Source organism: Zerene cesonia, chromosome 13 (assembly GCF_012273895.1).
Source record: "Zerene cesonia ecotype Mississippi chromosome 13, Zerene_cesonia_1.1, whole genome shotgun sequence".
NCBI classification, from domain to species: domain Eukaryota; kingdom Metazoa; phylum Arthropoda; class Insecta; order Lepidoptera; family Pieridae; genus Zerene; species Zerene cesonia.
In genome coordinates, this window is record NC_052114.1 from 6,368,378 (window position 1) to 6,382,902 (window position 14,525).

At 33.0% G+C, this 14,525-nt stretch overlaps 2 protein-coding genes across 3 annotated transcripts in view; one reads left to right on the top strand and one right to left on the bottom strand.

Annotated features, from left to right (window-relative positions):
* Positions 1–14,525, top strand: part of LOC119831487 — a 31,887-nt gene that overhangs the window by 4,711 nt on the left and 12,651 nt on the right. For both annotated transcript variants that reach the window (XM_038354870.1, XM_038354871.1), the window contains exons 2-6: positions 7,972–8,152; positions 11,104–11,165; positions 11,352–11,519; positions 11,836–12,803; positions 12,882–13,050. In XM_038354870.1, the coding sequence (XP_038210798.1) occupies positions 7,972–8,152; positions 11,104–11,165; positions 11,352–11,519; positions 11,836–12,803; positions 12,882–13,050 (1,548 nt within the window). The remainder of the gene's footprint in view (positions 1–7,971; positions 8,153–11,103; positions 11,166–11,351; positions 11,520–11,835; positions 12,804–12,881; positions 13,051–14,525) is intronic.
* LOC119831488 lies at positions 2,005–5,602 on the bottom strand. The gene is made up of 4 exons (XM_038354872.1): positions 5,434–5,602; positions 3,688–3,863; positions 3,222–3,388; positions 2,005–2,396 (listed from the first exon to the last, which is right to left on the bottom strand). Exons 1-4 carry the CDS (start codon positions 5,600–5,602, stop codon positions 2,201–2,203), a joined length of 708 nt encoding a protein of 235 aa, XP_038210800.1. The 3' UTR covers positions 2,005–2,200.

Sequence of the window (14,525 nt, forward strand, 5' to 3'; positions counted from 1 at the left end):
AGTAATAAATGTTATTTGCAGTTAACAATTTTCTTTTTTCTTTATTACAATATTTATGGCAAGACTAGGTATACTAAGCCACCGCCGCCTCCTTGGTATCGTTGTTACTGCGTGAGCGTAGAACCGAGGGGTCCTGGGTTCGAATCCCGGTGGGGACGCCCAAAAAAAATGACTCGGTCTGGCAAGACATATAAACACATAAGGCTGATCACCTACTTGTCAATAAAGATAATCCTCCTCCTCACTAGGGGACACGGGACTTTACTATAAATATAAAACAAGCAGTTCGTCCCGGCTTCTCCGGTCGCACAAATATAGCTTATACCAATTGGGGATCAAATCACATCGAAGGTGAAAGAATTTTTGAATTAGGTAGTTTCTGAGATAAGCTTATTCAAACGAACAAACTCTTTAACTTTATATTGTTAGGTATAGATTACATGTTTTTTTTTTTTAATACAAAAATAGGATAACATAGATATCCAAGGTGAAGGTGTTTGAAAACAGGAGTTTCAGAAATTAACGCGTTCAAACAAACATAAAACTCTTCAGCGTTATATTGTTGAAAACACAATACATTAATTTTTTTTCTAATCTACGTCAGGTTAAAAAAAAAACATTATATTACGAACTTTTACTAAACCATTCGCAAAGAACCTTTTGCCTTCAATTGTAACATAATTCATAAATCTAATAAAAAAAGTTTGAAAACACAAAAGGAAATAATTTTTTGATTTTCTCTAAAACAATTCAAATTAAGCTCCGTAACAGATGGATAGACGTGATGGAAATTTAAAAGTTTTATTAAGATTCCTCTGGTACTGAACCAGTAACATGTACCGCGAGTAAATCTAGCTATAACTAACAGTTAACTCTGAAATATGAGCGGCTATAACATTATCGCATTAAATAAACTTTATCGTTCCCAACCTATATTATCAAACAAGGCTATTCAAGTAATCCCCGCGCTTGATATGTGGATGAGTTTGTGATTGCATTTTACAAAACCGTTAGTTCACTTCTAACTATGTTGATCGCGGATGAATATTCAAATATTAGATGTAATACGTAAGTTTGTGTAAACTTATCGATGAAGTGCTTTTTCTTTATTTAAAAGCAATCATAAGTTATTTTTAAAGTAATTTCAAACATACAAGCGATGAGGTTCTTGGTAAAAATATCACATCTATTACATTAGAGAATATTGAAATAACCTGACGATCTCTTAGCACCCTAATATAGGCTGTTATTCAAACTACAATCCTCTTCAGAAACACTAAAGATGGTAATTACTCCGTAGCTTCGCACTTAGAAGGGGGGAAAATATTTATTAGCAATTAAGCAAGTGAGATTATGCAATCTCAATTAATATTTCTAGTGAGCGGATAATTATATACCTGTTATACAATTCTTTCATTTAAAGCTTGATACAATATTATTGATGAAACATGAAGCTTCATTTTTGTTGATCTATCCGCACAGAAAGGATGCTTATATTTACAGTTGGTAAATTTAAAGTCACATTGTTGAAATCACAATGTTAAAAATAATATAACTGGAAAGTTCAGCTGAACTGGAATAAAACATTTTATCCGACAGCTGCACTTACACGTAACGAGAATATTATTCAAAACATTATGACGCTCAATTTAAGTTGGCAGTCAGAATTCATGGAGTGATACGAACAAAACTACGGGTCGTCAACGTTAGAAATTATAGGCTATTCCGCAGTCCTTTTGACAAACGAGGCCGGAGCTTAAAGCTACTGTAGGTAATTAAACGCAAATATCTCACGGCATCTGTATGTGCATCACGTTCTCGAAAGATCCGTTATAATTATCGTAGTACATTATACAAGTAATCTCGGAAGTATCTTGCCTAAGTAGATTATTGAATCAATTATTCATAATGAATTGAAAGTAAAATCATGTCAATAATCCCAGTTGTATACCTAAATCAAGAAATATATACTGAAAAGGTAATCTGAAATGAAACATATATTTCGTTTATAAAGTGTTTATTACGATACTCAAGCGACGCAAAAGAAATACAAAATGTGTTCGAAAATAGGGCGAACATTAAACTTGAAGTGGTTTTACAATCCTGTAATATGATGTCGTAAAGAGAGAAAATACTAAAAGGAAGAGCGTTTTAATAATAAAGATTTTTCTCGGACTCGTTTTATAGTGCTATTGTAATTCTATTCGATTCTCTTACCGAAAATCTTTAAGGACTCGGTGTCGGTGTTAAAATCGATTTCACATTGCTCTCCGAATTCTTTATAAGGTACTTGATACAAACACTCCATTCCCGCCTTTTCCGCAGCTCGTTGGGCGGCAGTGCTTGTAAATATACCACCAGTTACGAGCTGGCCGATCTCCTTTGCCAGCAACATTCTAGAATGAAAAATAATCGTAAAGTTTTGATGGAATAGATTATATAAAATTATTTATTGATTAAAAAGATGACAATTATTTCATGAAACAATTTTACGCTTTATGATGAGTAAAATAAGTAATAGATTGCATTTTCTACCCAAATATCGTCATTCAGGTGACACTGAAAATCAAAGCTATTGTGTTAATGTCTCAAATGCCATTGAGGGCCCGCCTTACCACACAATATAATATAAAAAAAGAGGACAGATTTGGATAAAAGGACATGCATTTTCTTTTATCCAAATTATTCTGTTTTTTTTTTGTTATTTATTATTAATTAATGCGTATTATTATAATATCCTTGTGTATTCATTATATAAATATAGTATTAATTATAAATTGTTATTTAAAGACATGAAATGCCTCGTAATTTAGCCACACGTCCAAGTAATAACAAATGGGATCTTACAATTGATGAGAAAGTGCATAATTTATTTCTTTCTTTAACAATCGATGATGAAAGTATGTGAAAAGAACTTATCATAATTATTTAAGTAGCAATAGTATATACAGCTATAATTGGTCATTAATTTTTCTTAATTAAAGAGCAGGAGTTGACGCCAACCCGTATACAAGCAAGTTCCTTTGAACTAGTCTAGAGAAGATGTCACTTATCGTAATTACTGCAATCTAGCCACTAATTATAAAAAAGTTTCATTAGTTGTATAATGAATACAATATTGTAATTTTTTTTAAGATTTTCATAATACTAACTGCTTCACATCCTTTTGAAAATAATCCAAATTTTTAGATTTCTTTTGTAAATATAACATAATATTTTACCTGCATTTGAGCAGTTCAACGGATATACCAAGTCTCCTGTACTCCGGTGCCACGGAGAGTCCCGCTCCCATGAGATAGGACGCTGTATCGTATTTATCGTAAACTGCTGTCACCTTCATTGCTTCAGCAAACATTCGGAGAGATAGCAATCCTGCTTTCGTCTTCGGCTGTTTAAAAAATCAAGAAGAAGAATGTTTGAATGGCTTTTCTCAAACTTTTTATGTTTATTAATTTTTGAAAGTGATTTGAATACTGGAATGAAATCAAAATCACCATATTAATGCTAAAACTAAAAAAAATGAATGCTATTTCATTGGTTCAGCAGTTTTTGCGTAAAAGAGCAACAAACACACACACATCCTTACAAACTTTCGCATTTATAATATTAGTAGGATTTACCTAGCCGTATTATTTTATACTATTTTTTTTCTACGTGATCCAGTAATTATATTAAAAATAGGCTCACTGGGTTATGTTCGACGAAATGATCTTTCTCTTGCAGCATACACATATTGACTCCCACCAATTTCCTCTCTGCACCATCTTCTCCAACAAGAAAACAAGCCAGAGTCATTTTCTGCCTTATGATAGATGCCCAAAGCACTCGATACTCCTGTATAGCATCCTGGTCTTGCGCAGTACCTATCAGTTTCAGAGACGTTAATTAATCATCTTCCCGCCAAAAGTCTTAAATAATGGAGCTTCATAAATCAATTTGTTATATTAAATCGATTATAACATTAAATATCGTTCCGATGTAGATTTCCTCGGAGTATTGGAGATCGTTGGGGTGAGTTCTTTGTTTAAGATTGTAATTACAAAAGACTTGAACAACGGTCATAAAGAGTGAAGCTTATTAGATTTACTCCTGATAATTTATTATCTTAGTATACTTGAAATGCATTTTTTTTAATTGTCGTTGTCTATGATTTATCGGCCTTGAAGTCTCCTTTAATTCTGAACTACATCTATGTTTACCAGGTATTCCTTACTTTTATAGAATAACAATATTACGCGAGGCTTCGCGTCGACATCGATATTCAAAGTATATCTCTGTTCAGAGAACTTCATACTTCTAACCCATGACCTAGATTTTAACGAATCTACAATATACCTATTATTCCATATCCTTATTTTATAGCATCAATATTTTACAGTTGTACTGTTTATTTAATGGTCCATTTGTAATTAGTTCACTAAATTCCAACTCTATTTTCCAACTTGAATTGTCCATAGTGATAATACTGAACAATAGCGTAACATTAAATACAATTCGTTAGGGTAGATATTGGACTAAACGTATTTGCATATAGTTTTGACTTTGGGGACCCAATAAATCATCAAACTACGTTTAGTTTAGATTATGAATAGTAGAAATTGTCATTAGATAATGTTAGAACATATTTAATGTATGTGAAACAATTTAAACTGTGTACAATTTGGGCCTTCGTTCAGCATATTTCTGAAGAGGTAAGCCGATTCTAAAACTTATTTCACCAATATAACACAGATAACATATTATTAATAAAAGTTTCAAGCCAGAATTTCATAAAGAACACTGTATATATTTTTACGAATGCGTGTACACTAAAAATAAAAAAAATATGGAAAGACATAACCGCGAAAAATGTTTGCGTCTGTTTTTGTACGTTGTTTGTGTTGTATGAAAAATAGTAATTAAAAGTATTAAATGAACCCATTTTGTTTGAAATAAAGTTTTGTATGAAACTACATGCTTGTGAATTTTCCATGTATTACTCGTATATTTGAATGCATTGTTCGACTGCATTTGTTTAATGATTCACGCATTTAGTTGTGAAAACTTTTCTTCCTTCATATTGCAAGTCTGACATTCTTGCAGGCTTAATATATTTTATTAATTTATTTAGTTACACATTTATTTTGGATCATACTATGCACATCATTCTAATACCCTGCATTGTGCAGGGTATTAGAATTCATTAATTTACAAAATTTTCCTATATTAGGAATTAGATAAACTAAAATACTACAATTGGCAAATAAAATAATAAATTAAATGAGTCACATGTACGTGTTATTTATGAAGTACAAAAATACAACAATGGTTATGAAATTCTTTGTCAAAACAATTTTTATTTATCTTTTTAATTCGGGGCTAAATTGGATTTAGCTATTGCGCAATAACGGCTTAATGTCAAAAATGCAAATTGAAAATGCAATATGCTCTTACCAGCTGTCGACCACCAGACGTCCTCCTCTATGTAATTACCGAGCATAAATTCCACTGCCGAATCCCACATAGCTTCAGGGACATCCTCTATTACAAAGGATAATGTGCCCTTCCCTTCAACATTACGCTCGAATTTCCCCCAAATCTTGGGATATTCTCGCGGAGACATTGTATGTCGCTCAATAATTCTTCAGCGCTTGAATTTGAAAGGACTTCTAAAACGCTAGCAGAACGGATTGATACTGAATTGTATTCGTAATGTGGTTCCTTACAACGGCTTGGAATCTATTACAAGTTAGATACGACTGAATAGATGCATAATGTTTGTTGTACAGGATGCTCTTTTTAGTTTGTTTATGAATAGCGGACGATCATGATTTGTGGCACTTTCAATTGTTTAAAACGTGTCATCATAATGGACAACTATTAAAATGTAGAATTTTATTACGTCATTATTCGAAATGAGCTTAATTCAAATTAATTAACTAATTTTAATGCTACGACGTCTACAAGTTACGAATAAAATTCTTTTCTTTTTTGATAAGCAAACTACGTTTAAAGTGCATCCAGCACACACTAAACTCTAATTTAGCTCGCTGATGGAGTCGTCCTCTCGTTTATTGTTTCGCCTCAATTTTAAAATCGTGGACTTAAACATTTATTCTCATATTATGCTAACATTTCCTAGAATTCCAAAGCAACCGAATTGCATTTTTCTGCTGGTTTCGAAATTACCATAAATATAAATAGAATTTCATGAAATAACAAATGATTTAACAAATGATTTCTTATAGAGATATTAAATTTAATAGTAATTCTATTAAATGAATAATAATTATATTGTTTCACAAAGGTATAAGGCTTGAGTATGAATTCACAAAGGTTGAAATGTTATTTCTTCATCATCATCACTATTATTATATTGCAGGTACTCGCACCTACTTCTTTACTCGTAATACACATCCATCGAATTTTACAACATTAATATAGTTTGATATTACTCGAGAACAATGAATGGAACACGTCAGCTAACATTAAACGTTAGCTAATTAATATTTGAATTAATCATGCTGTATTTGTAAGCAAAGCAATGGGATCAATGTGAGGTAATATAATATTTGTTAATGATCCCGCGATACGTTTGCGGTGTTATCGGATGCATAGGTACTATCTTCATAATAACAAATGAATAACAGGGTTTGTTTCATGATAAATAACGGGAAAAAACACGTTTGTTTATTTAACGTGAGCCTGTTTTTAACTAGCTGCCTGAAATATATAAAGGGATTGACGGACAAGGAATTTGTTAGTGGTAAATAATAAAACTATGCTGTGACGATACAAAACTGATCTTAGACGTAGTCGAGGGTTCGATAAACCGTAGGGAAATCACAAAAAATGACTCGGTTTAGCACAAAAGGCTGATCACCTACTTGTTCATTAAGAAAATCGACTAGTGAAACAGACGTATTTCATTTGCCCCATACCCCACCACGGGACATGGGACTTCACTATACTGCGACAAAGTCTGTGAACATGACTTAATATTAAATATTAATCATATTCTATTCCGATGTTTCTTTGTCCTTGCCTTTGTGCAAATAATCGAGATATGATTACTAAGTGATCCCTAAGGTGTTATCCTCCCTAAAGTTTTGATTGTTAACCATAACAATGCATACATTTAAAATAGTAATGTCTATGATATAACAAATAGCTGTCTATATTCAAAGAATAGTACTTCCACCATGGAGACGATTACATACTTGATGAATATTTTATAGTTCTGTTCGTAATAGTGCATGACCGACATTATTTTATGAAGCATTTTGATGATGAATGAATTAATTGAATTTAAATCGGGACAGAAAGCAATATTTCTTTAGAATTAGTTCTGCACGACTTACGACGTTAATTAATACACGACTGTCCAAAGTTTTCGGATCAACATGTTTTCAAAGTTTATTTAAAAAAAAAAATTCTTCGTCCTACATAACTTTTAAACGTCAAAGATTTACATATGTTGTAAAGTAAAGACAATTTATACTCATTAATTAAAATAGAATGGGGGTAGTATACATTAAAAAACACGTATAATTTATTATATAATACGTGTTCAAAGGTTATTTGATTGCATAGATAATAAATTGAATACAAGATAGGCATGAAATATCAATTTAGTCTGCGTATTTTATTTTTTATTAGATTTCCACCCGCAATATCGTTTGCTTGCACTTAAAGTTCTCCTATTTCACGCAATCCAATATCACTTTACTATCCAAGACTGTAAGATAAATAAGAGATAATAATTGAGATCTTTAAATGATAAATATTATTCGGTGGTAATGCTACCCTACAGATTAATCATTGTTCAAGTGGCATAATACGACACACTTTTGTATATATACTGCATAAAGTAAAATGTTTAAGGTTATGTCAATTCAAACGCGTATTATATTTTATTTGTTGTTCATGTAACATATTACAATAGGTCACTTACTTTCAGCTGAATGTTTTATTCAAGGTCTTTGTTAACAGATTCAGTTCGCGGGTGTTGGAGCAAGCGTGCTCAGCGTTCGAGGGGAGGCGGGTGGCCGCGCTGCTGGTCTGTAGCGGAGGCGCTGCCGCTACGGCCCTGGTCTCCGCAGCCACGCATGCTGGCGTCCCTACCATACGAGCATCACCTTCCCATCTGCATCTTCCCTATACCATCGCTAATGTAAGCCAATCAATATTATCTTTGCCATAGAAAGTATTAGCTGGATCACCCGGTTTCACTCGCTAGGTATTTGTCTATGTGCTAATCTAGACTAACCTATTTTAATTCCACATTTCAAAGCAAAATTCATCCATCCATACATTCATCCATCCCCCCTTCCTTACAAAATTTTACGTTTATTATTTTATTAGTTAGTATTAGTAAGACTGTATTATTTACATAAAATTATAAAATGATAATTCAATCACAGTCTATCGTACAGAGTTGCGTGTACTCTGTACGAGTGTTTATTTTGGTAACCCTGACGTTCGTGATCAGGATAAAAAGAATCTTTACTACTATAGTTTCTGAAATATGTATGTCGGAGTACCCGCTCGGATATTAACGAACGCAAGCACATGACTCACGAGTTGCGCTTGGACATGGCCGTTGCCATTCAAGTATTGGAGCTCGTGCCTAGCGGACGTGTCTGTTCGAGTCCCGACATAAGTTTGAGTTACAAATTGTTATATAAAGTGAAGTGAAGTGTGAAATTCCGTTTGTGTCTTTTGCTGCTCGAAGTTACACAAGATGCCCAATGAGGAAGACATATGATTATGTGGGATGCCCACAGAGCCCTATACTACAATCTGAGCTGAAATGTATAACTACGGATAAAAAAATATTCTGTAGCACCGAAATAAAAAAAGTGTAGATAATATATATGTGAGTATTATCTATGTACAGATATAAAAATTCTTTATGTTTTATACCGAGGGAGGGCGCGTAAACAAGCATGTTACATAAGGGTACGGAATAAACGTCGGCAATTTGCCCCATCGGCGGAAAAAAAGAATTGCAGGAAATGACGAGAAAGGATATATCATTTGAACCCCGTCTCCATTGACCAGACAAAACGTAATTATTCCTTTAAAACTCAATTGACGCCGGTCTTCTGCGGGGGCGGTACTTTCTCGCTTTCATTAGATTGTGATTTGTGGTAAACAAAGCGAAGAGGTTTTGCCTATTATCTTAAGGGAAAATAGTGTGAAAGTCTGTGTAAAATCGTTGTTATTTCATTCAGAAAAATGAAATGCAAATTTATTTCAGTAATAAAAACCATTGTTGAGAACCGTATTATTTTACGTTTTATTTTGTACATGCGAGTATACAACAAATATTTAAAAGTAGCTTCAATATCAACAATGCTTGACGTGGATATCTTTCACATAAAACGTGATATGCTTTTTATTCGTCATTTGCAGTGATGTTATGTACTCATATCTGGCTCGTAATACCACGTAATATCAATGTTACTACAATAATAAAAACGGTTATACCGTTTCAAGTTTGTACGAAGGTAAATAGAAGGCGATAAAAAGTAATACTTAATTTATTCTGGTCTGTTTTGTTATGCTTTTAGTTATACTATTACTAGCTGCACCCGGCAAACGCTGTTCTGCCTTAATCTTATCGTTTAGTGGTATGAAAAATAGATGTTAGCCGATTCTCAGACCTACCCAATATGCTTTCCAAATTTCAGAGGAATCGGTCAAGCCGTTTCGGAGGAGTATAGAGACTAACATTGTGACACGAGAATTTTATATATAAGATTATAAAGAGGAAACTTTTGGTATTTTGATATTTTTGTATGTTTGTAACGCTATCACGCAAAAACTTTTACCAACTTTAATCATTAGACAGTTGCATCTTCACTGAGTGACATAGGCTATATAATATGTACCACGGGCTACCAACTTGTATGGAGGATATATACTAAAGTAGGTATACTAGTAATACTAGATAGGTAACACGCTGCAATAAGTTGTAGGTAAGGCTTCCGTTTTGAACTAGCTCCTTTGTGTGAAAGTTATTTGTTCGAAACCTCAAAAATTCAGTGAATTGAAACATGGCAGTTGTTTGAAATACCACTTAAATTTTTATAATGTTATATTCGTCATTGATCAGTGTTATGACGACTTAATAATTAGATTTCATCAGATTAAAAAGATAACCGAAACTACTGCTATTTTAATCGATATGTCTACGAAATCATTAATATAATTTTTTAAATCAACGGGATTTTGATAATCTATTAATTTTTAAATAATTCATATAACTACGAGAAAGTACGTTAACGAGACGAGAGATTATTTAATACTTTTGCTGTATTCTTACAGTTGTCACATAATAACACAAAAACATTTCCGAACTTCCGTATACTAAAGAAAATGAGGTTTAATGCTATGCGGCGAAAATACGTCGTTCGTAATTTGGCCAATTGAACAACATGACGTTGTGGTTTAGCCAATGACATGTGTGATGTGTGGTTGTGTTTTACGGAATCTATTAGTAACCACATTTGGTTTTCAAATTTGCTTGACACTGTTTTTACGTTTCGTTACTATAATTATGAGATATATAATCCTTATTAATTATAAATATTTGTAATGTGTTTGTCTGATTCTCTTTCACGTCGCAACTCGGCGATTTTATGATTATGAGTCTGGAGATAGAGGTTGGTGAAAGACTAGACAGTGACATAGGCTAATTTTACCGCTGTGAAACATCTCATACCCATGGGGATTTCCTTTGACTATGCGGACGAAGCCGCGGGCGAATTCTAATTATAATTTCTCTACAAACCTTGTAACGCAGATAATTTGTTAAGTTCAATGTGAGTGGAAAATTTATTAATTAAATAGTTATAAAAGTATAACTATTTAATTAAAACTGTAGAATAATTTACATTAAAACTGTATTTTTATCTTCTACTTATATAATTAACTGGATTATAAAACATGTACTCTCTATAACCGCGTCCTCAGAAAAATGGTGAATTTTCACAAAAAAATGACAGTCATTCATAACGTGCTTTAGCGACGATTACAGTGTGACGTGAATTAATAACCTTTTTCACCAGAAGCGTGTCACGTCATAATTGTTACAATAATCGCTACAACTTGTTTTAGGACATGCTGACTTTGGAAATTCGTCTCGAAATAACAATAAGGGAAACATTACATGCACTCAGGTATTTTTTATATTCTTATGATTGGTATTTTTTACAATAACTTACTATAGAACTTGCCTTGTTTCACAACAACTTATTTTGTTGTGTAATATTTTTCCGTAGTAAATGTACTCTATGTGTTCCATATTTTTTGATAAATCGGAATGTTTGTTTTATATGGAAACTCAAAAAGTTTATTCTCAACAGGGCGACTCTCTTACACACGCATTGGCATGCCTTCACGTTACTTACCGAGGAGGATATTTACTTAACTTTGTCCCTAAGGAAAGATCTATCTTCGATACTCAACGCTCAACCGCTTAATCCTAAATGGCTTCCGCTTCCTTCAAGTCGTTCACGTCGTGTTGTTTTCAGGTACGTTTATAACTAACTGTGCTATTTTTTGTCAAATAAAGACACTTATACTCAATATACGACATTCTTATTTTAATAATGCAGCTGTGGCAAAAGCTTAAAATTCTGTACGGCAGTTTGAAAGCAAATTTCCATAAATTTATTTTCGTGACAAGTTAGAGTGTGAAGTTGTTTAAAGAAACTTGTAAATTTTGTGACAACTTTATGTGGCTATGCAAAATCGTGAATTTGCGCCGTGATTTTTATCAAATAATCTAACTGAAATACAACTAAAGGTTTAGCTACAAGGTGATAAATTACACTTTTATTTATGCAGGCGGTTGGCTGATATATCAAGGTTGACTCGAGGTGTTGTCGTTATGATATGCGATGTGAAATATGCCAAGCTGATAACAAATGAAGCTAAGCGTCTCAACATGCTTGATGGACATTTTTTTTGGCTATGGATTGATGCTTCTAGAGAATTCAATGTTTTTCACGATAGTTATAATAAAACGCAATATGCCCAGCGTTCCGAAAAACATTCAGATGCTGAAAATTTTGAGGATGAAACAATTGATTTCGATCGTTTTGAACGCATTAAGAAGGATTATATTGACAATAATAACACAGTGAAAGAAACAAGAATTGTCAATACATTAATGAAAAAGGTTTCCCGCGAAACGCTCATTAAGGATGCTGGTTATTTTGTAATGAATAAATCTAGTAACTCCTTCATTCGTCGTATAATAAGGAATATTAATAAGACAGAAACGCACATTAATAATAAATCATTATTTGTAAATTTTAGTCAATCGTATGAAAGTAGTAGCAATATTAGTTCTGAGAGTATAAGAAATTATAATGTAAATAATAAAGGCGTTGAAACTTCTAAAATTGAAAGCAATTCAGTCGAGAAGGAAAGCAAGTCTTCCCTCGACCGAAATAATAGTAGGCAAACTAGTTCTAGTAAATTAAAAAATGAATCATTTAATAAATATGTAAATAGTATAAGTGTACGTGATATGTATGAGAGTAATGATGTGTTGAAACGAAGTGAGGAGAGAAGTAGTGGAGATCTTATAAGTAGATTATCTTTTTCAAGTGATATTAGTGATTTCTTGATGAATCCCACGGTGCATACTTCGGCTAATATTAGAAATACGGCTAAAAAAAGAAACGATCCTTTAGTTGAGGATCAAATTATGGACGAACCAATTATTGATGTAAAGGACAATGTGACGGAAATATTAAACAGTTTACCAATAGGTCTCTTGGCTTTACATCCAGAACCTATGAACATAGGTAAGATTTTTAATGCTATGTATTGTATATTCTGGTTGTTATTTCTTTTGAATACTAATCGTTCTTAATTTTTTATAGATGAAGAGTTTATACACAACGCAGTTAGACTGATAATAGGAGCTCTAAGAAGAGTGTTGTATGCATGCGACGCATGGTCAGCTCAAGCTCAATTCCTAAGCGATGCAACAGCTTCTTGCTGGGAAGAAACTAGTGATGTAGCTACTGATTTTTCATTGGAATTTGTAAGGTATGTACATATGACATGAAAAATATTTTTACAGAATATGTGCGTTTGCATTCTTTTGCATTTTGTGAAAAACAAAACCCAAGTTCTGGTATGTAATAAGAAACTCCCAAAGGCACTTTTAGAACATTAATTAGTGTTTGTCAGTACATAACATAACAAAAATTTGACACAGTCATTTTTATTTATGCTAAAGCCTAATAACGTATGCTTTATCCTGAAGAGAAATAGTTATCCATTGTGATTAACTAGAATTTTTTCTTATAAGCCTTAAATTAAGGACCATCCTGACTGATTACGTTGCGCTTGATGGATCATTTTGCTTTGCGGCTTCTTATTATGACAATAATGAGAAACTTTTTTCGGGCTTTGATCCCTCTTTCGTTATATTACTTGACATTTAATTAAATAAGATTGAACGGTTTTTCTGACGATTTTTGTATACAGGTGATGTACATATCGTTTGGAAATTGTTAACAAAATATTCTATAAAAAGTGAAATGATCATAGAATTTTGTTTCAAATTATGTAGGAACTGTTGAATTTAGAAATTTGCACTTTCGAAACGTCGGGTTAATGATATAATAAATAAATCGCGTTTAATATCCGTTTAAAATCTTCTAAATGTATAATACTCGCGTAACATCAAACGCAAGAAAATACTCTTGAATTTGGTCCAAAAACTTAATGTTGCTCATAGTTAGGTTGAAGGTAATGGCTTCATATGCTACATTTTCCTAGGAATAGACTCTTAACGTTGTGATTGCAGAACAATAAAATATTATTTATAATTTATTGTTTAATGTTTTTAAAATGAAAATTCGTACAACAAAATCAACCTTAGCATATTATTAAGTCCATGACCGCCTCCTTGGTACAGTGGTTAACGCGTGAGCGTAGAACCGAGGGGTCCTGGGTTCAATTCCCGGTGGGGACGCACAAAAAATAAAAAAATGTCTCGGTCTGGCAGGACACAGAAGGCTGATCACCTACTTGTCCCTATAGAAAATCGATCAGTGAAACGGATGTACATCATCTGCCCCATACCCCACTAGGGGACACGGGACTTTACTATATAATTAAGTCCACCTACGAATTTCAACAGTATGAACGCTTCGGTTACTTTAATTAATTGTTAAACTTTCTATATAAAATATACTAACGTGGTTTGCTGTGATAAATGTTGTAAATTTACGCGAACGTATACAATTAATCGTGCAAGAAACACACAGAGTTATTTCTTTTATCTTCTTTTGTCAAGCATTATTTTCTTGTTTTGTACGTATCATTCCTCTACAAAAAATGATGGGGATCTTTTAATCACTACTCAGTCCTCACCGCTAGCTCCCAATGTATAATGTAGAAAATAGAATGGTAACAAGCGCAGAGCATCATCGTAAAAGCAAATTGACTAGCTGGTCCGTGAACGACACAAGATTACTTTTATGTCCCTCTATCTCTAGTCGAGGGATGGCCGG